Source organism: Mobula birostris, chromosome 20 (assembly GCF_030028105.1).
Source record: "Mobula birostris isolate sMobBir1 chromosome 20, sMobBir1.hap1, whole genome shotgun sequence".
Lineage (NCBI taxonomy): Eukaryota > Metazoa > Chordata > Chondrichthyes > Myliobatiformes > Myliobatidae > Mobula > Mobula birostris.
The window spans coordinates 17,443,046-17,470,953 of NC_092389.1; the positions used below are offsets into that span (position 1 = coordinate 17,443,046).

Here is a 27,908-nt window from a genome sequence, read left to right on the forward strand (position 1 = left end):
TTTGAAAACCAACAGAAGGCACCTGAAAAAGCCATAAGGAGGGAAAAGATGAAATATGAAGGTAAGCTAGCCAATAGTATCAAAGAGGATACCAAAAAGTTTTTTTCAGATATATAAAGAGTAAAAGAGAGCTGAGAGTAGATATTGGACTGCTGAAAAATGATGCTGGAGAGGTAGTAATGGGAGACAAGGAAATGGTGGATGAACTGAATAAGTATTTTGCATCAGTTTTCACTGGGAAGACATTAGCAGTATGTCAGAAGTTCAAGAATATCTAAGGGCGGAAGTGAGTGCAGTTGCTGTTACTAGGGAGAAGGTGCTTGGGAAGCTAAAAGGTTTGAATTTAAGGAAGTCACTTGGACCAGACGGATTACATCCAGGGTTCAGAAAGAGGTAGATTAAGAGATCGTGGAGGCATTAGCAATGATCTTTTCAAGCATCAGTAGATTCTGGCATGATTCTGGAGGACTGTAAAATTGCAAATATCACTCAATTCAAGAAGGGAGGGAGGCAGAAGAAAGGAAATTATAGGCCAGTTAGCCTGAGCTCAGTGGTTGGAAAGATGTTGGAGTCGATTGTTAAAGATGAGGCTTCGGCGTACTTGGAGGTACATGATATAGGCCATAGCTGGTTTCCTTAAGGGAAAATCTCGCCTGACAAATCTGTTAGAATTAACAAGTACGACAGACAAAGGAGAATTGGTAGGTGTTGTGTATTTGGATTTTCAGAAGACCTTTGACAAGGAGTCGCACATGAGGCTGCATAGCAAAATCAGAGCCTATGATATTACAGGAAAGATACCAGCAGGATAGAGCACTGGCTGATTGGCAGGAGGCAAAGAGTGGGAATAAAGGGAGCCTTTTCTGATTGGCTGCCAGTGACTTAGTGGAGTTCCACTGGGGTCAATGTTGAGACTGATCCTTTTTATGTTGTATGTCAATGATTTTGATGACGGAATTGATGGCTTTGTGGCCAAGTTTGCAAACAATACGAAGATAAGTGGAGGGGCAGGGAGTGTTGAGGAAGCAGGGAAGCTGCAGAAGGAGTTAGATTTAGGAATGGGTAAAGAAGCGGCAGGTGGAGTACAGTGTCAGGAAGTGTATATTCATGCACTTTTGTAGAAGAAATGAAAAGGCTGACTTTTTTTTTAAATGGGAGAAAAATCAAAAATCTGAGGTGCAAAGGGACTTGGGAGTCCTCATGCATCTAAAGGTTAATTTTCAGGTTGAGTTGCTAATAAGGAAGGCAAATGCAATGTTAGCATTCATTTTGAGAGGACGAGAGCAGAAAAACAACAATGTAATGCTGAGGCTTTAAAGCACTGGTGAGGCCTCACTTGGATTATTGTGAGAAGTTTTGGGCCCCTTGTCCAAGAATGGATACGTTGACATTGGAGACGGATCAGAGAATGATTCTGGGATGAAATGATTATTGTATGAAGAGCTTTTGATGGCTCTGGGCCTGTACTCTCTGGAATTTAGAAGAATGAGGGGGTATCTCATTGAAACCTATTGAACATTAAAAGGCCAAGATAGAGTGGATGTAGAGAGGATGTTTCCTATAGTGGGGGAGTCTAAGATCAGAGGGCACAGCCTTAGAATAGAGCAGAGGTTCCCAACCTGGAGTCCACTGGCCCTTTGGTTAATGGTGGGAGTCCATAGCATAAAAAGGGTTGGGAACTTCTGGAGTAGAGAGGTGTCCATTTAGAACGGAGAGGAGGAGGAGTTTCTTTAGCTAGAGGGTTGTGAATCTCTGGAATCTGTTGCCACAGGGTGTATTTAAGGCAGAGGTTGATAGGTTCTTGACCTGTCAGGGTGTGAAAGGTTACGGAGGGAAGGCAGGAGAATGGGTTTGAGAGGGAAATGGATCAGCCATGATGAAATGGCAGAGTAGACTTGGTGGGTCAAATGGCCTAATTCTGCTCCTATGTCTTCTGTAAGGAGTCTCTGTATGTCCACCCCGTGGTCCTCCTGTTTCCTCCAACAGTCCAAAGATGTACCAGGTAGGTTCGTTGGTCATTGGAAATTGTCTCGTGCTTATATAAAGGTTAAAGTGGAGATGTCAGGGATGGCTCAAAGGTGGGAAGGGCCTATTCCACACTGTGTCGTTAAATAAGTAAAAAATTTTCTTTAGTTGAGATGCTTCATATTTACTAGCTGTTCAAGCGTTTGTCGGTCGTTGAACTATATCTTGAATTATCGACTTTTTGGGCCACTTATATTTTTTAACTATGTGAATGTATTTGCTATATGCTATGCTGGATTAATGGAATCTTTGGTTTGTGAGCCACATTCACAGTCTTCACCCAAACTTCCAGGTTCTTTTCGGGCTGAGACTACCTGCTGATTGGTGGCACTTGATGGTTGGAAGTTTCTTATACTTTGGGCTGGAAATAGCAGGTCTGGCTTTTCATTCAAGAGCTTTAATTGATGGGCAGAAGATGCCAGGTGGATGCAGGTTGAATGGTGTATCAGGAGTTTCCAGAAGATGTTATTGGCTTTGGAGCCAGTGATGTGCTATGACCATGAAGAGGTGCATGGTCCTTTAGCAATGGAAATGGAGCAAGAAATCTAGGATGAGGTAGACAAGAGGGTATATGCACCCATAAAAGGTGACTCAATTAGAAAAAAATATATAGTTATATTTTAAATTTTAAACTCTGATCGATTGGAGATACTTAAAATTGATAAAGGGATTCAGGAGCATGCATAAGAGGGTAAAACAAACACTTTCTCTGATGGAGGAAGAGCTGGGCTATTTAATAGTGAAGTAAGGGAACACTTCTCCCAGCACAGTGAAAAGCTGGAATTCCCTCTTCCACCAAGACACTGCATAATGGTTGAATGGATATTTGTATGTCTTGAGTTTGACAGGATTTACTGAGCAAAGCTTTTAAAGGGTGTGAATCAAGTTGAATGACTAGAGTTGAGTTTAATTGGGTTTAGTTAATTCGTTTGAATGTTATCAGCTATGATCTAAAGAAAATAATGTTGAGAAATATACCGTATAGGGATAGAAATGCCAATGGTTCTGTAATGCATTAATTGCACTTATCACAGCCCTATAAATAGTCATATAGGAGTCCCGAACCTCTTGCATTGACTCTGGCAGAGTTCTGGTCCATAAGTTGTTATAAATATTTGTAAGGCTATATCTTTTTTTTTTATAATTTAAAGAATTCCTACTTTACCTTCGAGCCCAGTCAAGTTTTCATAAGGTCTTCAGGTATGGAACTTAATGCAGGAAAGTGCGAGATGTTGTACCTTGGGAGTACAAACTAAATAGTAAGGCACTGAGAAGTGTGGTAGAAAAACGGGATCTGGGAATGCAGGTTCACAATTCCTTGAAAGTGGCATCACAGGTAAATAGGGTTGTAGCAAAAGCTTTTGGCATATTGGTCTTCATAAATCAAAGTATTAAAAACAGGAGTTGAGAGGTTATGTTGAAGTTATATAAGAAGTTGGGGTGAGGACAAACTTGGAGTATTGTGTACATTTCTAGTCACCTACAAGAAATATATCAATAAGATTAAAAGAGTGCAGAGAGAAAAAAATACAAGAATGTTGCCTGGAACAGAAAACCTGAGATATAGTGAAAGGTTGAATAGTTTAGGACTGTATTCCTTAGAGCATAAGAGAATGAAGTGAGGTTTGACAGAGATATACAAAAACTGAAGAGTATAAATATGGTATATGCAAGTAGGCTTTTTCCACTGAGGTTGCTTGAGAGTTGTTAAGGGTTGAAGTAAAATATTTAAGGGGAACTTCACTCAGAGGGTGGGGTGAGCGTGGAATGATTTACCCGTATAAGTGATGGATTCACAATATTTCAATATTTAAGATTAGTTTGGAAAAGTAGATGGATGGGAGGGGTATGGAAGGCTATGTTTCAGATCCAGGTCAATGAGAATATGCAGAGTAAATGTTTGGCACAGACTAGATGGGCCGAAGGACCTGTTTCATTGCTGTAGTGCTCTATCACTATGACTTTATGACTATTTAATTGGATGTGACCTCTGAGGACCACAATTTTGCCTCAAGGACCTGTCTATGTTGGCTGGAGTCAGGGCTTTATGCTTTGGCTCTTGGTAGGGTCATCCATGCCAAACAGGTCAAAGGGTAGAGGCCAGACTACCAGTCCTCCAGATTCAGGGTTCAGCTCAGGGCTAACAACCCTGACAGATAAAACAAAACTCTTACGGAAACCGCAATAAAGAATCCTTCTACATCTGAGTGCGACGGTATTCCTGAGTCTCTACCCAGGACTTGCATGACTGGCAGTAGTGAAAACCAAGCTACTGCCATAATGAAGGAAGCCCTGAACACCGCCAGAGATGGAGGACCTTTATTGCTGCCCTAAATGCCAGCAGTGTAACCGCCAATAGATAGGTAATTAGATATGAACCAATTCTCTACTTCTATCTGTACATCGCAGGGTGACACCGACATATGGAGGATTTCTCTGTTATTGCTCTGTCTTGGCAGACCAAGGCTGGCTTCCTTCAAGTAATCTTGGGAAATTGCCACTAATGACAATGTTGAAGACAGCTATGGACAAGCATGGATATGAACTTTGCTAAGTGAGACACTGTAAAGCCATTATTTCCAGAGTGTTTAGAGTTTTTATATAGCACTCATTCTGAAGCGTAGTTACAGTTGTCTGGGAAGATATAACAGGTATTCATATATGCTTAGATATTTATGGCTGCTTTTGATGGACTGTTAAGATTAAGTTCCTCATGCACAGTGATGGAACCTAGCTCTACATCTCAAACTCTGTTGTTTTGTTTTACTCTGTTGCAACAACGTCAGATGTTTCTTCCTGCCTCCATGCTGAACTACCTGTTCTAGAAATGCATGCTTTGTTGAATTGTCTAAATGTGCGACATGGCACTGCATGCAGGTTTAATGTCACTTTTGGCTTTCATTCAAATCAATGGAAACTGATTTCAGCAATGGCATTCAAAATGACATCAAATACTTAACTGCACCCTCCGGACAGTGATCTATCCATCACCCCAGTAAACAACCCCTGAGGTTTGAAGGATATGCAGCTTCTCTCAGTTAAGTAAGAGAATCAAAGGTTTATAGGGATTGGACAGTATAGGACGCCTTGAGGAAGAGGATTAGCCGTAATCTAAGAGCATGAATAATTATAGCAGGAGTAGGCCATAATCACCACTCAAGATCATAGCTGATCCTCTTTTACATTCCAAAATTTATCAATTTCATTCCTGTGAGCTACAGTTCCCAATAATTCCAATTTAAAGTTATCTATGCCTTTGAAATTCCAGTTTAATTTCCACCCAAACTCAAGGATGTTTTTCTGAGATCCTGTTCAATTTATTTGCAAATTGCTGAATACAGAACATTCTATGAATGACCACAGTTTTAAAATAAGGTATTAAAAATATCAGGTTGAGAAATATTTTTTGATTCATCTCAGTGTACTTTGATTAATACTACCGAAAGTAGTTTATAATAATAAGTAAATGTTTTTAATCAGCTGATCAGGCAGCATTAGTGAGAATGACAGTAAACATCTTATGCTGGTGATGCTTTGTCTGAACAGAGAAAAATAAATGAAATGAGCTTTAAATTATAGAGAAACGAGGGAATGTCAGAAGGAGCAAAGTAGAAGGTTTGGAAAAGGACAGAGACCAAAAGAGATAGATGATGGGATTTTCTCAGTTAAGCTTTTGCCCAAAACACACCTGGAATCTGTAACTGTTCAATTCTTTCTCATGCAGACATATGAATAGAGGTTGTACATGGAATGGACCTGTAACACAGCTTTCTTTGTTGGCATAGTCATTGAACAGCTTGCTGACTTCATTATTTTTAAAACCAGACAGAACTCTATTTTCCAGCAGGGATTAGTCAGGTATCTTGTTTAATTTTCTATAGCACATTATTAACATAAGTGATAGCAAACTTTCAACCAAACTACCCAATGGCTGAACTGTAAATCTGTGGAATAGATGGAAGCAAAAAGGAAATAACTTCAGAACACTGGATGGTGCAGTTGCCTGGTGTTTTTTGCACTATTTATTTCTGATAGCCACTATTATTGCAGCATTCAGATTTGTTTCATAGTTGTTTAACCATGGATGAGCACTTATAATAAGCAATGTGTCATTCCACTACCTTGAACTAAGTAGACAACAGTACAAACATGAATTCTAGAAATATGGTTGGGAAATTAAATGGGTGAAACAGGCATCATTTTTTAAAACTCTCTGTACCTATTGATTTATATTTTCTAGAAATAAGCTGTTGTGGATAGGTCTTCTCTCAGACTGGCATTGCTATAATCATTTGCGATTGCCCTGGGATGTTGGACAGCCTAGAGTTTACTACTCTCAGGAGAGGGACGAATGCTGATTATTTTATAGAATGCTGTGGCTCCTATGACATTGTTTAATTCTTCAAAGTTTGCAAAGTCATACTCAATAATCCATATTTAATTAATGGTTTGCAAAACACACCACAGACAATGAATTAGGCTTCAGCTTCCTTTAAAATCAGAATATTTTAATTTCATCTTGCAGGTGCAATGCAATTGATTTAAGTTGAAGTTATTGGAAATAACTTCACTTTTCTATCTTCACAAGGCAATTGATATTGTTCCTTAGTTTATTTCTTATTAAACTCACTTCCCCAAAAAACTTGTTCAATATGGATCAAGTGAAAATTTCAAAATTGAGATTTCTAAATTTTATGTTGCGACAAGATGCTTGATTTAATTGCATAACACAGTGAGCTGCAGGTACTGAGTAGCTGATTCCTTCTGTGCTGAACAGAAACACTGCATTAGAGGCTGCTGTTCACCCTACAGTTTACAATGAAAAAGTACTATTAACTGTACTCCAGATTTACATTGACCCGTAGTTCTGTAACTTTTCAGTGAGTCTATTTAAATAGTGAAAAACAGATGCTAAGAGGCACATTAGTAGGAGAGATTCTCGAGCCTTTATACCAATGTCAACAGTTGATAAAACATATAATTATTAGAAAAGAACTGATTGCCAGCTCTATAAATAAAACTCTATCATCATACCATGGAGTGGTGTAGAGATATCTGATGGTATCTGCAGATTTAGAAACAGCTTCTGCACAGGATAAGCAAACATTCTTTCAGCATTCAGATTGATCATAAACACAATATAATCAGGATTGTTTAGTCATCATTAAATATTAACCATTAGCTATTTTCAAAAGTAGTCCAATATATGTGCATCTAATAAATACTTCTATTCTTGGCAGGGTTCGATTTTGGTTCATGGCCACGCCTTTTACTAATGTAATTTTTGTATATGATGAAATCTGTAAGTTCTTCGTTCACAGTTATGCTGGAAGTAAGTATTTATATGGTTGATTCTCATTCTTAAACCTTTAGTACAAATGACAAATTAGTTCGTAATAAATTTTGGCATGCTAACATTTTGATTCTATAATCAATTGTAGTTTATTTTGGATAGTTTCTAAGGGAAGAGGTATACAGTGAAGATTGTCCAAAGCTCAAACTTCTTTTGGTCTAGTACAAATGAAGAAATAGCTTAGCAACCAGGAGGGGAAAATGCAGAATACTTCCAGGAATAAGAAAATAAACCAACTTATATTCTACTAGGTCTAATTTTTATAATTCGTCCTGAAATTTTGAGAGCACTTTTATATGGGGGGGGGGGGGGGTCACATAGTGTGCAGTAGAATTACTAGTGTGCAGGTTCAATCCTGACCTTGGATGCTGTATGTATAGAGTTTGCATATTCTACGTGACTGCTTGGAATTTGTCCACATCCTCTAGTTGGTATGTTAATTGGCCACTTTAACCTAAGGTAGGTGGGTGGCAGATGAATCAGGGGCTGTCAACAGTAATGAGAAAGCGAGAGGGACAAAGTTAAAGTAGTGATGAGAACCAACATACACTTAGTGGATTGAATGGTACCCTATGGTGCAAGAAAATATACATAAATACAAATAGAAGTAACTTATACAGGCATCACTCACTTTCTCTGGTTTAATCATTTAATTTTGGTGCTCCAGGAGTCCAGAGCTCTACCAGTGCTGGGAATTAAAACTAGAGTCACTGCCAATTGTCTTCAGCAGATTGTTTTTTTAAAGAGAGCATCTTGTATGCTGTATGTATTTACTGTGGTATTAAAAGGCCTTCTACCAGTGTATGACGATTGGAGGAAGAGATATGTAAGTAAGTCACAAAGGTGTAAGAGACATAGGGTTCCAGTAAGGGAGGATTTTGATCTTCCCAGTATTGACTGGGATTCCCTTAATGCAATGGGCTTAGATGGATCAGAATTTATTCAGTCTGTTCAAAAGCTTTATTGAAAAAATATGTAGAAGGTCCTACTGGAGATGGGGCTCCACTCCGGAATATCTTGGTGCAGGTAAATGATTAGGAAAGGTTTCGAGGTATATTGATCATAAGTGGGCAAATGGGGCTAGATTAGGTTACCATACTTGATCAGCCTGGGCAAGTATGGCCATTGGGTCTGTTTCCATGCTCTATTATTACAATATGACTAAATTGCAAATGAGCAGGTAATAGTTGTGCCAGTGGGGAAATAATGACTACAATTCTGTAAGTTTCAGGGTCTTTATGAAAATGAATAGTGTTGTTCCTTAAGTTCAGATCCTGAATTGGGAGAAGGCTTAGGTGATTTAAATAACATCTGGTGAGTGGAAGCTTTTTAAAAGCAATTCAGGGCCAGCATTTTCTGGTCAAGTTAAAACACAAAGATGGTATGATTAAAGAACCTTGGAAAGCAAAGGGTATTGAGAGTTTGATTATGGAGAGAAAAAGAAGCATATGACAAATATGTGCCACTGGAATTGATTGAGCCTCTTGAGGAATATAGGGAATGTAAGAGAAAACTTGAAGAAATTGGGAGGGACTAAAAGACAAAATATTTGTGGCAATTAACATTAAGAATTCCATAAATACATCAGGAGCCAGTAGGTATCCAGGAAAAGACAGAGTCCCTTTGGTTATTATAAAGGTAATCTCTTAGGACCTCCCTCAGATCACCTAGCTCCAAAGTGAATACTTCTCATGCCTTCACCAAGGAGAAGACTTGGAAGGTAGTGAGTTTTGAGAGTAACCTGGAGGATGTCAGTGTTGAGGAGGGGGTGTTAGATGCCTTGGACAGTCAAGGGCTGATAAAAACCCAAGGCCAGGTGAGCTCTATCAGTGCTAGGACTCTTGCTGTTTGTGGAAAATATTAAGTACTTGGCTGTAATGTTGGAGGCATGATCAATAAGTTTACAGATGATAGATAAATTGGGTGTCGTGGAGAATGAGGATTGTTGTCTCAGACAACAGAACAGATGGAAATTTAGGCAGAGCAGTTGGTAGTTGAAATTTAATCTTGACAAGTGTGAGCTTTTTTGGTGAGTTCTGATTCACACTTCACTACTTGAAATAAAACTAATGATCTTGGGGTCAACCTGGCTTTTAGTGCTAAAAGTTTTACTTTATATCCAGGGGCAAGACTACACTTATAGGTATAGTTTACTTTTTGAAATATTTTCAGGAATTTTAATCACACCCATTTTGTGACACATACCATTCTCAACCTGCTGAGATTACAGAAAAATCATTTTAGTTCAGTTCAATATTCTGAATTAAAAGGTGAGAGTTCTTACTTTGTGCATTGGTTGCTGTCATCTAATTCTCACTGTAATTGTTCAAGGTTGGTGGGACAGGAACATACACTATTGAAGGTGGAATAATAACTCTTAAACAGCCATTTCACTTGAAGAGCATGGCTATAAACTGGAAGTGGGGTGGTCTAGCCAGCAGTTATGGCCAAGCAGGTAGAAGGGTGAAGAATTACCACTTTTGTGTACAAGATGTGGGGTTCAGGCAAGGTCCTAAGTCAATACTTCTCAACTGTCTTCACCAAGGAGATTTGCTTCTATATGCAAATAGAATCATTCCAGTGCAGCAGTTTGTTTCGATAGAACTGTTGGAGAGCAGCAACTGTTGGTATTTCACACTTATGTTTAAAAATACTAAACAGTTGCTGGTTACTTCTCGAGCAATTACAGGTTTAGCACTGATGTTAGAAAAAGGTAATCCAATCATTTCCCAGCCCTCTGTAGTTTGCAGAAATTAATTGAAAAATAAATAACTTAATGACTTCTCAGCTGATTAGTATCTTATTACATTAGTCATACTGAATCAATAGAAAATGAGAGCTTTGAATGTATTTTGCTCATTGTTTTATACTTTGTTCAATAGAGTAAACCAAGCATTCTTGTATTTGGAGAGAGAAGATGAAATATGCTGTAATTGTAAAATACTCAGTGCTAGTTTAAAAAAAAATCAGGAAATGTCTTTCATCAGTTTCCTAGGCTGGTAGATAGTAGCTGGACAAACAAGTTAAAAAGCATCATTTCAAAACACTGACCAAAAATAAGTTGAGATGTATTAATTAAAGTTTAACAACTAATTAAATGCAATGATATAACTGTTAAGTAGACTGCCTCACCTGTTCTTCAGATAGAGTAGTTCCCTGATAGAGGTGTTAAGGTATTTTTAAGTCTCCCTTGAGGTGAAATGCTGTGTTTACCTGATAAATAAAACATGAGCAGAACATTTACCAAACAGAAAAACATTTACCAAACAGAAAAGCAGTAGTAAATCTATTGCACAAAACTACAAGAACTTTTACATATACACTTGCCAAAATTTTTGTGCCTGACAGTCATATAGGAACACTTAAAGCCAACAATTTCATTTGACAGGTGGCCATTATGTTTCTCAAGCCAAAGACAACGTGTACAGTTTGAAAATAACCATGTCTATATATTGCCAGAGACAAAAATACAGTGAACCTATTTGGGGCTCCTATTTGATTGTATAAACCTAACCTGGTTGCAGAATGCTCAATGAACTGTAGCAAAATTAGGGTTCTTACCATCTGAAATGAATGAAAGAGAGGAAGATGGTGATACAGACATCTTTTGCAGCCTCTTTGCTTTCCCTCGGGACTGACTTCGTGACTCCACTCAGATTCCTAGCTTAGCTTCAGGAAAAGGAAAACAAAGGATGACATAAAGCTTTATTCAACACAGGATGGCCAAAACCGTACTGGCGGAAAAGAAACTATAAAGCCGCAATGGTATTTTAAATTGAGCTAAAAGGCAATTATCTAGGCTTTACCATCTCGGTAAGTGCTGGAAATATCAAACAGTATGGTAGTTTTAATGGGAATATGGGTGAAACCATAAAGTCATAGCCTTGTATCCGGTAGTTGAATGGTATTGCAGCAATAACCCTGCACTGAGCATTAATAAGACCAAAGAACTGATTGTGCACTTCAAAAAGAATAAGACGAAGGAACACATACCAGTCCTCATAGAGGGATCAGAAGTGGAAAGAGTGAGCAATTTCAAGTTCCTGCGTGTCAACATCTCTGAGGATCTATTCTAGGCTCATGCATTACAATAATATTTACTCTATTACTTTCAGTTCTTACACTGAGAAGGTGCTTTCTCTTAATCTCCATGCATGGAATTAAAAATCTTAGAGGTCTTTTTGACTTACCCAAGAATTTTGAATTGACAATATAATCATTGTTAAGTAAAGGTGTATATTTTGATTTGGAGGGACTCGCAGGTCCTGAAAGATGTAAAAAAAACACATTACCATTTGAAATCAATTTTACAAAACACTATAATTACTGTTTACATATTGCCGTGCCCCCGATTAGTGCTGCTCTCATACATGGTGGCTATCCTCCTCCAATATAAAGGATAGGATAGTGAGATTTAGAGAAGAGTGGAGTCCCCATGTTCTACCAGAGTCACTAAAGATATCAGAGAAAGCTGTATTTCTCCATTTTCCATTGCAAGAATGAACACAACCCTAAGTTTTGTAGTGATACTTTTTAATGTGAAATGTTAATTTGCAAGCATCAGTAGCTTTTAACCCCTCTCCATCTCTTATTTTTATATAGACCTCTCTTGCAGTCAGGATATCAGAGGCACAGCCATGCTGGGCTTGTAAAAGATGCTGCACCTCTCCATTCTCATCTGCTAGATCAATCTCAGCTGAAAGTATTATAATAAAAAAAATCAGAAAAGGCAATAGTGATTTCTTCGACAAATTCTTTCTGCTCTTTTATAAAGGAACCTTTTCCAAAGAACTTGTGTTGCTTTTTATTTTACCCTTGGATAGCTAACATCACAGCATTCTCATTTCTTCCAGTCTTGTCTCTATCCTGTTTTTCATCATACCTTCAGAGTAGCCCTGCAATCCTCGAATAAAGAACATGCACAGTTGAGCAGCTTTAATGTGTGCTTCTATATCCAAAGCCAGTTTTGGATGATCAGTTGGACATGAGAGGGAGTTGATAACATTTTCAGAGAAATTGTGTCTCTCAAAGGATCACCAAATATATTCCCCCTCAATGCAGTTGTAAACAAAGTAATATAGGAAAGCTTGAGGACTAACATTTTCATATTTACAAATTTAATCTCTCTCATATTTGGCTTGCTAAGTTTGTGCCCAAGTTTGCACTAGAATATCACCAGCAGATGCTAGTTCCTCTCCAAGATGTTTTCTCCTTCACTCCATCTATTTCAATAGGTGAGGAAGCTTCTATGTCTTCATCCGGTTCATTTGATGGTGTAACCTTTCATGCCTTATATAATCTTGACCATGCTTCGTCAAATGAACAGGTGAATTATGAGCAAGATTATGTCAGTTAGCTCCTCAGGTTTGCTCCACAGTTTAATAAACTTCTACATTCTTTTCACCCTTTTACTGAATCCTTCTACTTACTGTCATAAAAAAGTTCAAAGACTCACTTGAAGGGCAGTGGAAAGAGAGAATACTAAAGATTCATCACCCTCAAAACAAATCTTGCCTCACTTCATTCCCATCAAGGCTCCTCAAGATCACATTTTTTCCCCTCTCACTTATATACAGCAATAAATATGAGCCAGGCCTGTCCAACTTTTACTCATAAGATGACTTGCTCATTCCAGCTATCAGGTTCACCTTCCGTAAACTACTTTCAATCTATTTACAGCCTTCCTTAAACAAGGTGGTCAAGCTGTATACATATGTACTCCAGATTTGGTCTCAACAATGCCCTATACAACTAAAGTACAACTTCTCAAATTTGGTATTCATTTCTTTCAGGATTAATGGTTAACATTGTTAGTTTTCCTGATGACTTACTACACCTGCATGGTAGCATATCTCACAATATGGTAGATCATCACTTGATTGCTACCCTATTGATTCACAATTGAAACTGACCCAGTCCAATCAATAATCAGCTTCCTTGTGTGGCTCCTCGTACAAATGGAAGACTATCAACTTCAAATGGTGATCATGAACATTAATTTTATATTGTTCCATTGATTTATTTAGAATGCATAGTTACAACAAGATCTGGCTTCAAATCAAAATGATTTCTAATGGGGCTGGCCATCAGCCACTTGATGGGTTCCAATCCTACACCTGTGGTCTGATTGTGAAGTAGTAAATGTGCAATTCTGATTTTGATTTCATTTCCTTAATCATTTTCAATCTACCTTTTCATCTGAATTGTCCTTTATGCCACACAGTTTGAGGCTGAGTGGCATGGGTACGTAGGCACACTCGTGACTCCATACCTCTTGAAGAATTCCTCTGAAAACTTGCCACCAGTGAAGGTGCCTCCATGCTTAGCTGATCAAACAATTCATCAGAGAAGATGAATTGTTTATCAATGGTCTTAAATTTCAACAGAACTCTGTTTTTGCTGCTGCAAGTCTAACATTCCTCTTCCAATGACACTTCTCTTTTCATAATGGTGCCATAAAATTATACCCCAAACTTGTACACACACTGGGGCTTTCCTGGGTGATGTTGCAAACCCTGTGCTTGCTTGACCACTTCTCCATCAAAACTGATGAATTGAAATTTAGTTACTTCTAAATGTACATGTCACGTAGTCCACAAATTCTGTGATCTCACATCTCTTACCATACTCACCAACTCTAGCAATCTGTCTCAAGTCCACCATAAAGTCTGCACAGCTTCAACTGGGATAGTTGCACAATTGGACAGAGGCCTAGGCTACCAATTTAGAACCCTGAGTTCAGATCCAAACTGAGCAGCTGTGAAATTTAACTTCTGTTAACTGTAGAGTTCGAGTCATAGAGTATAACATCGCCACAACAGACAGGATCTCCCGGTAGCCACCCACTTCAACTCTGCTTCCCATTCCCATTCGGATATGTCCACACATGGCCTCCTCTACTGCCACGATGAGGCTAAGCTCAGGTTGGAGGAGCAACACCTCGTATACCGTCTAGGTAGTCTCCAGCCCCTTGGCATGAACATAGAATTCTCCAACTTCCGGTAATTCCCTCCCCCTCCCTTCCTCTATCCCTATGTCATTCTGCCCCCTCCCCCAGCTGCCTATTATCTCCCTCATGGTTCCACCTCCTACTACTACCCATTGTGCTTTCCCCTATTCCTTCTTCACCTTTCCTGCCTATCCCCTCCCTGCTTCCCCTTCCCCACCCCTTTATCTTTCCCCTTACTGGCTTTTCACCTGGCACCTACCAGCCTTCTCCTTCCCACCCTCCCCCCACCTTCTTTATAGGGCCTCTGCCCCTTCCCTCTTCAGTCCTGACGAAGGGTTCTGGCCTGAAACGTTGACTGATCATTTCCACAGATGCTGCCCGACCTGCTGAGTTCCCCCAGCAGGTTGTGAGTGTTATTATAACATGGATACAGGCCCTTTGGCCCAGGAAGTCCATGCTGACTACAGTGTCCACTCAGCTAGTCACAATTTCCTGCCCTTAATCCATATGTAAGCCCTGCTACTCCACGTACCTATCCAAGTGCTTCTTAAATGATACTATTGTACCTGCTTCAATCACTTCCTCTGACAGCTCGTTCCAATCTGCATGGAAAATGTAGCCCCTCAGGTCCTTTTTTTAATATTTCTCCATGCAGCCTAAACCTATGCCCCTATAATTTTGGACTCCCTATTTAAAAAAAAAACATTACGTAGTAGTAATGATGACTACAAAATTACCAAATTATTGCTAAAATCTCTTTTGGTCCACTTTGGGAAGGAAGTCTGCCATCTTTCCTTAATCGGACCTAAATCTGCCTGCAAACCAACCAATGTTTCTGATCCTTTTGCAATGGCTTGACAAGGCAATCATTTCGAAAGGAATTTGAGAGGGCCAATAATACCTGGTCTTGCCAGTGATGCTTAAATTCTGCAAAATATTTAGAATAGACATATTACACACCAGACAAATGGCAAACTGTCAGCTAGGTTCTCAGCTAATTGAGATTGTAGATGTGAACATTTATTATTTTAATGCATATTAGCCTCTCAATAATCTAGCTTAATGGAAGCAAATCCTCCCTCGGACGACAAACATGGACAATGCACAGCACATTAAAAGGCTTCAAAATTATTAACTTGGTTTCTTTATTCTTTGTCATAGTACCCAGTCATGATGCATCTCTAATCTACATTCAATATGCATTTATTATTGTATTTAACATTCACTGACCATCTCATGTCTATGATTTGGACTGTCCACAAGCAGAAACTCCTTTACTTCTGGGATTTTCCTACTTCTTTGTCAACCAATGGAAAGAAAAACCAAATAAGAAATCTTTTTTAAAAAGCACATTATTTGGTTGGTTTCATAACTCCTCCACATAAGCTGCAAAAGATGTATTGTTGAATCCAATTAAAATTAACCTCTTTAGAATCATTTAACATATATACTGATTCCTTAGGGGACTTTCAGCTAATAATTGCTAAGCAAATAATTAGATAGATGTCAAACTCTATGCCTCAGAATGAACTATTTTAATTAGAATGTTTACTGCCTAAGCTTTCCTACTCTCTTCAGTCTCCCTACACTCCTTTGCAATAAAATGTCTTTAAATAGTACACAAAAGTAGTAAGAGATAGCAGATTTTCTTACTGACCCTCAACATTTTCCATCCACTTAGTGTAGCTTTTGAATTTGTCTTTGTCCCTCCTTCACCACAACTGGAACTGAAAATGCACTGTGCTGAAAAATTCATGGAACATTATTTGTTGGTCATTGTCAGTTAGTCAAAGTTAAACTGTGTAATGTATCTCCTTCTAAATAATTTAAAAAGAATACGACACCTATTATAAGCAGCCTCGGAATTTCTAAAATATGAGGCATACCAAAAAGTTAGATGGATTTACATCGTTATTGGAATCATACTGAGGAACACTGGGAACATATTAATTACAAATGGAACCTCTTCCTGTCTCTGTCATGGGGTTTATGGCAAAATGAATAATTCCTCTTACCTTCAGTCTCGTAGTGGCAGCTCTGCTTGATGTAATCCAACAAAACTCGGGTCTTGCAAAATATATTGAAGTGAGCATGCTCATTATCTGCAGTATACATGAATAAGATTGCTAAATTAATTATCAAAAAAAAAATTCAGATGGTTTTACCTGTTGCTGTTGTGATGTAGAATCAGAGAATTCATTAAACCCAAATGCTCTGAACCTGATCTGCTGGCTGAAGTCACTGCTGTACTGTCCAACTACTTGACAGGTATCTTGCAAGGTGAAGTGGGCTCCAGGAATGTTTCAAATATAACCTTACTTTTGTAGAAAGCCCCAACAGTTCATTGGCCATCAAAAGTAATTTAATATCAAAGATATTTAAAACCTATCCAGGCAGATTGAATAATTGAATAAAATATACAAATTATTAGTGCAGTGACTTCAATCAAGTGAGTGATATTGTTCATGATCCAGACTTCAATCACTGGACTGGATGCAAAGTGCTATCCTTGAACATGACTAGGCCCAGTTACTCAACAATAATCAATTTTATTTAAGTATTAAGTTACTTCTTATTCCCTCTCCTTTAGAAAGGAAACATTTATGGTGTGTGCTTATTATTAGCAAAATCTGCAGTTCAGAAAATCATGGAAACAAACAGAACAGAAACAGGCACTCTTGGCCCATATCATCCAAGTCACCCATAATGCCCATCTATGACAGTTACATTTGTCTGCTTTAGACTGTGCATTTTTCCCCACAAAGGTACCTGTCCAAACACTTTTAAAATGCTACAATGTATCTGCCTCCAGCTCATTCCAAATATTCACCAGCCTCTGTGAAAAACATATCCTTTTTCATTACCCACCTGAGTTCAATTATGGCTCTACAATGGCTTTGACTGGCCATTCGCAATTCCTGGGCCAAGCAAGATATTTAATCAATACTTTCTGTATGGTTAAACATGGATATCAACTTGAGCAAAGATTCAAAAATTAGCATCTGGCATAGAAAATATTCTACAAACAGTGGGGGTTCAAACCACTAGCTCTTGTTCATATTCACTAATGATTTTTACATCTGTGATAGGGAACACGAGCTGGGTGACCTACGGCTCATTTGGGAGAATGAGGAGGTGATAGACAAGAGCTACAGGGAGGAAATCATACCCAAGTTGCAGGTGGCAGACAATTGAGCATCTGTCAGGAGAGGTAAAGGAAATAGGCCAAGAGTACAAAGTACACCTGTGGCCATTCCCCTAAATAACAAGCATAATGCTTTGAATACTTTGGGGGTAATACTTTGAATATAGGGAACTAGATAGGAAACTGAAAAACAGGACCTCATGGGTAGTAATTATAGTAATCTCTGGGTTGTACCACACACCTGTCAGGGTTCAAATAGAATAATTTGGCAGATGAACGTGTGGCTGAAGAATTGGTGTAGGGGCAGGGTTTCAGATGTGCAGATCACTGGGATTTGAGGAAGGTATGGCCTTTACTAAGTGGATGGGTCACACCTGAACTCCAGAGGACCAATATCTTGTGGGCAGGTTTGCTAGAGCTGTTGAAGATAGATTAAACTAGTTTGGCAGGGGTATGGGAAACAGAATGACGGGGCTGAGGATGGGGCAGTCAGTGAAAAGATGGATGCAGCCTGTAGAGAGATTGTGAGGAAGGGTAAGTAGTGGATAGGGCATAACTGCAGTCAGTTGGATGGGTTAAAATGTGTCTCTTTTTAAATGCTAAGAGTATAAGGAACAAGTGTGATGAACTTAGTGCATGAATCAGTACATGGAACTATGATGTTGTGGCCATTACAGAGACTTAGCTGCCACAAGGACAGGAATGGCTGCTGGATATTTTGGGGTTTTGGTGAATGCTGATGTTAAGGACTTATGTCATTCCTCGCCCACCTCCTCTGGCTTCAGGCATAAATCCAACCCATCCCCAAATTCTGACCTGCTTGCTTTTAAGTGTGTGTAGAAAATGCCTCGGCATTCTCTTCAATTCTACATGGCCCCTTTTTTGCCCTTTTACTTCCTTAATATTTCTCAAAGACTCTGTTCATTTTCAGCTTCCATCTCCTTAAGTATGCTATCTTTACAATTACATTTGGCCTCAGCCATCATCCAGGATTCCCGAACCATGCCATCCTTGCCTTTCTTCTTCACAGGAACATGCTGGTGCTGAATTTTGATCAGCTGACCCTTAAACAATGCCTACATGTCAGATATTACCTTACACCATAATGGCTGTTCCAATATGTAACCCCAGCTCCTGGCCAATGCTAATTGTAATTTCCTGGATGCATCTAACAAATTCTGCCCCATATAAGTCTCTGGCACTATGGAAGTCCCTGTCAGTATTGGGAAAAATAAAGGTACACAGTTTAAATTAAATAACCCAATGTACCCAAAGAGGTAGGCAAAAATGGGGAAGGGAGCACCTAGTGCTCCTTTTAATCCTTTCTTTTTTTTGTAGTTTGGAGAATCTTTGTGCCTTCCTGCTGGGAGGCACTGTAGTCTGTTGACCACATTCACAGGTGTCCTGGAGCCAAATGAACATTATGTTGAAACTTGCATGCAGTTTGCAGTTTAATCGTCAGAAGAAAAAGTGTCTTTTTTTACTTTTAATTGGTAACATTAATGACCAACAGCTAGCATCTAAGATTAAAAATTAATGAAGCAGAATAATGGCATAGATACATAATCCAAAGTAGGATTTAGATGTTGAATATTATTATTTTCCTGTTCCTGATGTGAATAAATGTGCAAACAGATGCATTACCACCCCATTATTGTAAACCTTCCTGTGCTGTTGCTTGCTCAGCCTGCATTTTAGAATACAGTTAGACGTAGTTAGCTGAGACATTTTACTCTACTTGGCAGATCTACAGCATTATTATTAACTATTACCACATACAGCCACAGTATTCTGTGTTTAAAATTAAAACACTGTCAGGGAATGAGGTGTTATTTTGACTGTTTAAAAGGTTCTTGCACTTACCTCCGAACAACACTGTGATAAACATGATACCTTGTAATCATCACAGAAAAATTCTAACAAGGATCTTGAAACTTTGCCAGGTAGAAGTTAGGACATCTGACGATAAATGTGGTATTCGTGCAGCTTCGAACGTCAGAGCAAGACTGAACATGTTGCTGTGTGCTCTGAACATAATTAAATGATTCAGCAGGAGCAAACTGTGCTCATAGAGTAAGGTTAAATATAGTATTCTATTACTTATTAACAGAGAGCAATTCAAATCTTAACTGTATGCTTTGTGAAATTAATGCTAAGTAAAAAAGGTCTTTGTAGAGTTGGCTTTAACTTGTCAATACTGTATTCAGAAGTTGTCAGGTTTTATTTTATTGAAAGCCATTTTACCAGAATGAAAGAACATTCTGTTCTGTTCCTTGGATCTTCAGAACTTGAATTTATTTCACATATTGAATAAACGTGACTTAACACCCAAACATTTTTCCTTGCAGTACTGCTAACTCAGAAGAGTTACCTCTTCAAGTCATAGTCCAGGACTCAAACAGATTACTTAGATTAACTTATCTGTGTAGGAATCAGGGAATTCCATGTTGCTGGAACCTATTAAGCAAGGTATTAAAGAAAGACATGATGATGATGATGGTGGCATCCATCTGTCTCAAAGGACAATGGAGAGCAGCACTGGAGTGACCTCTCCAGGGCACAAGGAATGGAGATCTTGGAGCACCCAATTGTCAAAACCCCCTTTCAGCCTTACTGGTGTAATCCAAAGGAAAGTGAAACAATAGGTTTGGCACCAGCTTGGCTGCAGGAGCTGCTGGAAGGATGCTCAGTGATGTCCAGCTGCCTTAGGGGCTCCACTCCCGATTTTCTGTCTGGGTTTGCTCCCCTAGCCTTCGTTTCTCCCGAAGCTGCCCACAAGGCAGCTGGGCTATTTACCCATAGCTGGGGAAAGCAGGACATAATCTACAGGGAATAATGGATATCATAAATCTGTTGTGTATCAATAGCTAATGTGGGCACATACAGTAAGTTTATATCACTGAATAGGCATCCATTAGTCTCATGAGACCATGGATTTGCGCCTTGGAAGGTTTCCAGGGCGCAGGCCAGGGCAAGGTTGTATGGAAGACCGGCAGTTGCCCATGCTGCAAGTCTCCCCTCTCCACGACACCGATGTTGTCCAAGGGAAGGGCATTAGGACCCATACAGCTTGGCACCAGTGTCGTCACAGAGCAATGTGTGGTTAAGTGCCTTGCTCAAGGACACACATGCTGCCTCAGCCAAGGCTCGAACTAACGACCTTCAAATCACTAGAAAAATGCCTTAACTACTTGGCCACATGCCAACACAAGTTTATATCACAAGGAGCAGGAAAAAAAAAACAAAATCCATATCCTTTTTCCAGTAAATAATTAGTGAATTGTTGCCTTGCTTTTGGAGCATCTGGGATACCATGTATAACCACAAATAGACATACCTGTAAGTGGCAGACAGTCCACTTTTTACAGGAACAGAACAGTATTGTTCCTGTCAACATTCTATGCTGAAATGAGAAATAAACTGAATCATACTCAGAGAAGCAGGCTTTCCAAATTACTGCTTTGACAAATCTGCTAATTGATACTATTCATGCATTTTGGGTGCACTGAATATTCTAGAATTCAATGGTATTACTTCAAAAAAAAAATACAGGCACTGAGATTAATATTGTAGCAGCTGAGATATTTTAATTTATAAAGCAGATTAGCAGCACTTCAATACAATTTACCATGTTTTTCAATGAATATTATCATAACTATAATGCTACAACAGAAAAGAAAGACAAGTTTGAAAAACGTCTTAAGCAGAATCCAAATTTTTGACAAACATCATATTAGTATCCAATGTCTCAGTTTAAGCACAACAGTGGGGCATATTATCAGATTTGGAACAGAACAATCACATAAAAACATGATTATTTTTGTAAGTTCATGTTTCAATCCACTCACCAGCTTCTGTTGTCAGAGACCATCAGAAATAACTGTACGGCAGGGCAACAGTAACCAGTGTCAATCATAAGAACATAAGATCGTGTGGATAGTCAGAGGCTTTTTCTCCAGGGCTGAAATGGCTAACACGAGAGGGCACAGTCTTAAGGTGCTTGGAAGTAGGTACAGAGGAGATGTCAGGGGCAAGTTTTTTTTAAAAAAACACAGAGAGTGGTGAGTGCGTGGAATGGGCTGCTGGCGACAGTGGTGGAGGCAATAGGCTCTTTTAAGAGACTCCTGGACAGGTACATGGAGCTCAGAAAAATAAAGGGCTATGGGTAACCGTAGGTAATTTCTCAATTAAGGACATGTTCGGCACAGCTTTGTGGGCTGAAGGGACTGTATTGTGCTGTAGGTTTTCTATGTTTCCATGAGATATAGGAGCAGAATTAGGCCATCTGGCCCAGTGAGTCTAGCCACCACTGATTTATTATCCCTCTCAACCCCATTCTCATGCCTCCTCCTCATAACCTTTGACCCCCCGAGTAATCAAGAACCTATCAACCTCCCCTTTAAATATACTTAATGACCTGGCCTGCATAGCTGTCTGTGACAAGGAATTCCAGAGATTTGCCACCCTCTGGCTGAAGAAATTCCTCCTCATCTCCATTCTAAATGGATGTCCCTCTATTCTGAGGCTGCACCCTCTAGTCCTAGACTCTCCCCCTATTGGAAACATCCTCTCCGTGTCCACTCTATCTAGGCATTTTAATGTCCGAAAGGTTTCACCAAGAACCCCTCTCATTCTTCCAGACTCCAGTGTGTACAGGCCCAGAACCATCAAACACTCCTAATATGGTAACCCTTTAAATCCTGGAATCATCCTTATGAACTTCTCTGGACTCTCTCCAATGCCAGCACATCTTTTCTTTGATAAGCGGCCCAAAGCTGCTCACAATACTCTGTGTGGTCTGACCAGTGCCTTATAGAGCCTCAGCCTTACATCCTTGCTTTTATATTCTAATCCTCTCAAAATTAAAGCTAACATTGCATTTGACTTCCTTCCCACTGACTCAATATACACGTTAACCTTTAGGGAATACTGCACAAGGACTCCCAAACCCTTTTGCACCTCTGATTTTTTGAATTTTTTCCTGGTTTAGAAAATAGTCTACGCCTTTATTCCTTCTACCAAAGTACATGACCATACACTTCCCTACATTATACTCTAACTGCCACTTCTTTGCCCATTCTCCCAAACTGTCTAATTCCTTCTGCAAACTCACTGCTTCCTCAACACTAACTGCCCCTCCACCTATTTTTGTATCGTCTGCAAACTTGACCACAAAGCTATCAATTCTGTTATCCAAATCAGTGACATATAATGTGAAAAGCAGTCACAATACCAACCTCTGTGGAACACCACTAGTCACTGGCATAAAAAACAGAAAAGACCCCCTTTATTCCCATTATTTGCCTCCTGCTAGACAGCCAATCTTCTGTCCATGCTAGTATCTTTCCTGTAATACCATAGGCTCTTATCTTGTTAAGCAGCCTTATGTGCAGTACCTTGTAAAAGACCTTCTGAAAATCCAAGTAAACATCAATTGACTCTTTTTTTTTGTCTATCCTGCCTGTTATTTCCTCAAAGAATTCCAACAGATTTTCAGGCGGGATTTCCCAATGAATCCATACTGACTGTAGCCTATATCATGTGCCTGCAAGTACAGCAAAGCTCCATCCTTTAAAATGGACTCCAACATCTTCCTAACCACTGAAGTCAGACTAAATGGCCTATAATTTCCTTTCTTCTGCCTCCCTCCCTTCTTAAAGAGTGGAGTAACTTTTGCAATTGTCTAGTCCTCCAGAACATTCCAGAATATAGTGATACTTTAAAGATCATTACTAATGCCTCCACAGTATCTTCAGCTACCTCTTTCAGAACCCTGGGGTGTAGTCCATCTGGTCCAGGTGACTTATCTACCATCAGACCTTTCAGCTTCCCAAGCACCTTCTCCTTAGTAATGACAACAACACTCACTTTTGTCCTCCCGTGACATTCTCAAAATATCTAGCATACTGCAAGTGTCTTCCACAGTGAAGACTGATGCAAAATACTTATTAAGTTCATCTGCCATTTCTTTGTCCCCAATAACTTATCTCTCCATGGTAATTTTCCAGTGTTCTCAGCCACCTTTTCCTCTTTATATATCTAAAAAACTTTTGGTATCCTTTTGTATATTATTAGCTAGTTTACCTTCATACTTTATCTTTTCTCTCCTCATGGCTTTTTTTGGTTGCCTTCTTTTGGTTTATAAAAGCTTCCCAATCCTCTAACTTCCCACTAATTTTTGCTATATGTCCTCTTTTCCCCTTTTATGCTGTCTTTGACTTCCCTTGTCAGCAATGGTTGCTTCACCCTCCCGTTAGAATACTTCTTCACGTTTGGGTTTATCTATCCTGCACCTTCTGAAATGCCTCAGAAACTCTAGCCATTGCTGTTCTACCATCATCCTTGCTACAGTACCCTACCAATCAACATTGACCAGCAACTCTCTCATGCCTCTGCAGTTACACTTACTCCACTGTAATACTGATACATCTGACTTCAGCTTCTCCCACTCAAATTGCAGGGTGAATTCTATTATAGTATGATTACTGTCTCCTAAAGGTTCCTTTACCTTAAACTCTCCAATGAAATCTGGTGCATTACACAACACCCAGTCCAGAATTCCCTTTTCCCAAATTGGCTCAACCTCAAGCTGCTCTACAAAGGCATCTTATAAGCATTCTACAAATTCCCTCTCTTGAGATCCAGTACCAACCTGTATATGGAAATCTATCATGACTCTCATAACATTGCCCTTTTTATGTGCCTCTCCTATCTCCAATTATAATTTACATCTCACATCATGGCTATTGTTTGAAGGCCTATATATAACTCCCATCAGGGTCTTTTTGTGTTTGCAGTTGCTTAACTCTACCCAGAAGGATTCTACATCTTCCAATCCTATGTCAGCTCTTTCTAAGGATTTGATATCATTTTTTTTTTTACCAATTGATCCACTCCACCCACCTTGCCTACCTGCCTGTCCTTTCTATACAATGTATACTCTATCTTTGGATGTTAAGCTCCAAACTATGATCTTCTTTCAGCCATGACTCAGTTGATGCCAATCACTAACTGTGCTACAAGATCACCTACCTTATTCTGTATACTGCATGCATTTAGATATAACACCTTCAGTCTTGTATTCATCACCCTTTTTGATTTTTCCTGTGTTACACTTCAATTCATCCCACTGACTGCAATTTTGCCCTATCATCTGCCTGTCTGTTTCACTACACACTGCATCTACTTGTATACCAACTGCCCCATCCTCAGTCCTATCACTCTGGTTCCCATCCTCCACCAAATAAGTTTAAACCCTTCCCAACAGCTCTAGCAAACCTGCCCACACAGATATTTATCCCCCTCAGGTTCAGGTATAGTCTGTCCTTTTTATACAGATCATACCTTCCCCAGAAGGTCACAAGATCACAAGACAAAGGAGCAGAAGTAAGCCATTCGGCCCATCGAGTCTGCTCTGCCACTCCACCATGAGCTAAACTATTCTCCCATCTAGTTCCAATTTCCGGCTTTTTCCCCATATCCCTTGATACCCTGACTAATTAGATACCTGTCAATCTCCTCCTTAAACACCCTCAATGATCGGGCCTCCGCAGCTGTATGTGGCAACGAATTCCATAAATCCACGACCCTCTGGCTAAAGAAGAGATCCCAATGATCCAGAAATCTGCAACATCTAAAAAGAAATCATGGTTAGGAAAGGAAACTGAAGGAATGCTTGAAGTAAGTTTGGAGTTGGGGAGAGTTTTGTCAGATGTTGCAATTTTGGGATAGAACTCAAGTGTGTAAGGTCACCATGGCTGAGTAACAGCCAGTGCTGATAAACTTTAAAGGGTGGAGAATTGAGAATAGTGAGAATAAACACTCTGCAGATGTGATGGTGGAGGAGAATAGAAGCTTCAATGATACACACTTTGGAATTGGTCTTTGTTCACTATAGTGATGAGACTCGAAGCTCTATAATCCCCCCACCCCTGCCTCTCCTCATCACACTCCTCATGTTCAACATCTGTGTGGAAGCTTGAGTGAATCTTGCAGAGGCCCATGGTTTATTTACAAGGCTACCCTTTCTGCTGTAGATGGACAACTACTTAAGGCAGCATTCATCTGAAAATAAGTTATCAGCAAATTACCGAGAAAAAATACAACCGTTGGAACCTAAACTTTAAATCTGAATTTCAAGAGACCAGTAAAGGGTGAGAACACAACAAAAATAGCTTTTATAAACCAATAATCTCTAAAGATGCAAATTAAACACTAGTTACTCAATGATATTTCTGACAAAAAAAATTAAGATTTCAATATGGAAATTTCAAATTGGTCTTTGAAATAGAAGCCTCTTTACATTTATAAATCAAAGCAACTTGGAATGATATGATTGAACAACTTCTTGTCATTGTATATATCAACATCAAATTATTAAGGGTTTAATCTTTTCATTATTACACTCCTAAACAAACAAGGCTACCTCCAAAATTGGCTTCCTCACTAGGCTGCAGGATCATGGAAATAACTTGTATTTTGACTTGTAAATTAACATTGATCTTATGTTGATATTATCACATTCTATTAACAAGGGCACATCCCTTTGATTGTCTCTTGTGATTTTGAGGGCTCTATTACAGCCAAGCAAGTTGGTGCAAGTATAAAACTGAGAAATAATGTAAATTAATGGATTTTGCCAACAGTGCAAAGTACATGCTGCATTTTAAATCCACATCGAGGGCATCCTTAAGAGGCGGTGCCTCTAGAGGATGGAATCCATCATGAAGGACCCTTACAATTTGGGATGTGCCTTCTTCTCATTACCACCATTTGGGAGGTGATACAGGAGCCTGTAAACTCGCACACAGTCTTTTAGGAGTAGCTTCTTCCTTGCCCTGAATGGCCTGATTTCTGAACGGTCCATGAACCCATGAAAACTACCTCATGAGTTTTCTTTTGCACTATTTATTTTTGTAACTTATAGTAAATTATATGTCTTTCACTTTATGTGTCTTGCACTGTATTGCTTACACAAAACATCAAATTTCATGACATATGTCAGTGATAATAAACCTGATTCTGATACTAAATTTCATTAGACTTTCAAAATTAATGACAAACTTAAACATTCCTGTTCTCTAACTCTTGGTGTCTCCTAATCAATATGTACAGGTTACCACCAGGTGTATGATTTAGTTTGACTGGACAGAAGATGGTTTAGGGGTTCTTCAAATCATAAATAGAGGGATGCACAGAAGATATATTTTTCTCCATATACAAAATAATAATGACCACTACAGCTTTACACTACATGCTTTACACATTCATCTTCCTTGACTTTACGATCATGTTCTGAATATAGTTTTGTTCTCATGGCTGAGGTACTGGAGGGGTTGGTTTCCAGTGTTGTGTAAAGGTCAGTTAATCTAGGCTCCAGTTCTGACAGCTTGTTCATTACACAATGTCTTTGTAGATGCAGAATTGACACTTTGCGTCGGGCTTGTGCAAGCTCTCGCAACAAATTACTGAAATCGTCTGGTGGCATTTCCAAACTGCGATCGTGCTCCTGAAACAGAGTTTGTGCCACAGCAAAGATTAAAATACATTTTAGAGAATATTAATCATATTATTTACAATGTTTAAGTTCCTTCTTAAACACTCTCTTAATCTCATATTGATTGCTTTTGTTTTAGTGGGACAGAGCTCCATACTTTGACATCTCTGGGGATTCTCCCTCATCCATTCCCCTCCCTTAAAACATTAATGTTACTTTTGGTCACCACTACCAATATCTTCTTTGGTTTGATGTCCTTTTCCTTTCTATACTGCTCTTGTTGGAACGTCTGGATTATGTTCAGCTATTACAAAGGAACTGCTCTTGTTATTACAGTGACTTTGACTGAAAGAGACGAATCTCTCAGGGAAAAAAATGTTATCATTTTATTGAATATTATATTGATATTGAGGCGAGAAGACTGCAACTAGCAGGGCATTGTCTACGCCACCCCGAGCTACCTGCCAGCCTAGTCATCATATGGGAGCCCAAGCACGGGAGGATGAACCCTGGGCGCCCTCCCAAGACTATGGTCAACACGCTCCTAGAAGACAGCGGCGTGGCTAATGTAGATGAACTGAACACACTGATGAGGGAGAGGGAGAAGTGGAGAGTCCGTTATCGTGCCCGATGCCAGCCCCCTAGGCCTGAGTCGACGTAGAAGTAGTATATTGATATGAAACATGTGCAGGATGCTTTGCAAAAGCATTAAGCTATAATGTATTCGGTAACTGTGATTTCGAATTTTGGCTCAGTAAGAAGACATCATTAACTCAGAACAAAACTGCACATAAGCAATTAAAATTAAAGGCTGTTCTACATGTTTTACACAGTTTACAGCTTCCTATTCTATTGTGGGTCATAATTAATCTACTCAAGAACTCCATAAGGACAGCAAGTAATGAACATAATATTTCCAACAAAGATGGATACAGGGAAA

The 27,908-nt window shown here is 39.2% G+C and overlaps 1 protein-coding gene and 1 long non-coding RNA gene across 3 annotated transcripts in view; one reads left to right on the plus strand and one right to left on the minus strand.

Annotated features, from left to right (window-relative positions):
* LOC140185086 (uncharacterized) overlaps positions 1-27,908 on the minus strand; it is a 68,452-nt gene that overhangs the window by 8,600 nt on the left and 31,944 nt on the right. Inside the window, exons 13-19 of one of the 2 annotated variants that reach the window (XR_011882492.1) lie at positions 24,980-26,980; positions 20,810-20,875; positions 16,343-16,429; positions 15,985-16,070; positions 11,569-11,643; positions 10,940-11,047; positions 10,511-10,591 (exon numbers count right to left, since the gene is read on the minus strand). Coding sequence is in view for 1 of the 2 variants with exons in the window: in XM_072238343.1 (XP_072094444.1) it covers positions 26,717-26,980 (264 nt within the window). In the remaining variant the exon portion in view is untranslated. Of the gene's footprint in view, positions 1-10,510; positions 10,592-10,939; positions 11,048-11,568; positions 11,644-15,984; positions 16,071-16,342; positions 16,430-20,809; positions 20,876-21,087; positions 26,981-27,908 lie in introns of those variants that run through there. The other variant, XM_072238343.1, reaches the window with a different exon arrangement.
* Positions 1,943-12,202, plus strand: LOC140185087 (uncharacterized). The gene is made up of 3 exons (XR_011882493.1): positions 1,943-2,002; positions 7,266-7,357; positions 11,981-12,202. It is a non-coding gene; the product is annotated as an uncharacterized lncRNA (long non-coding RNA).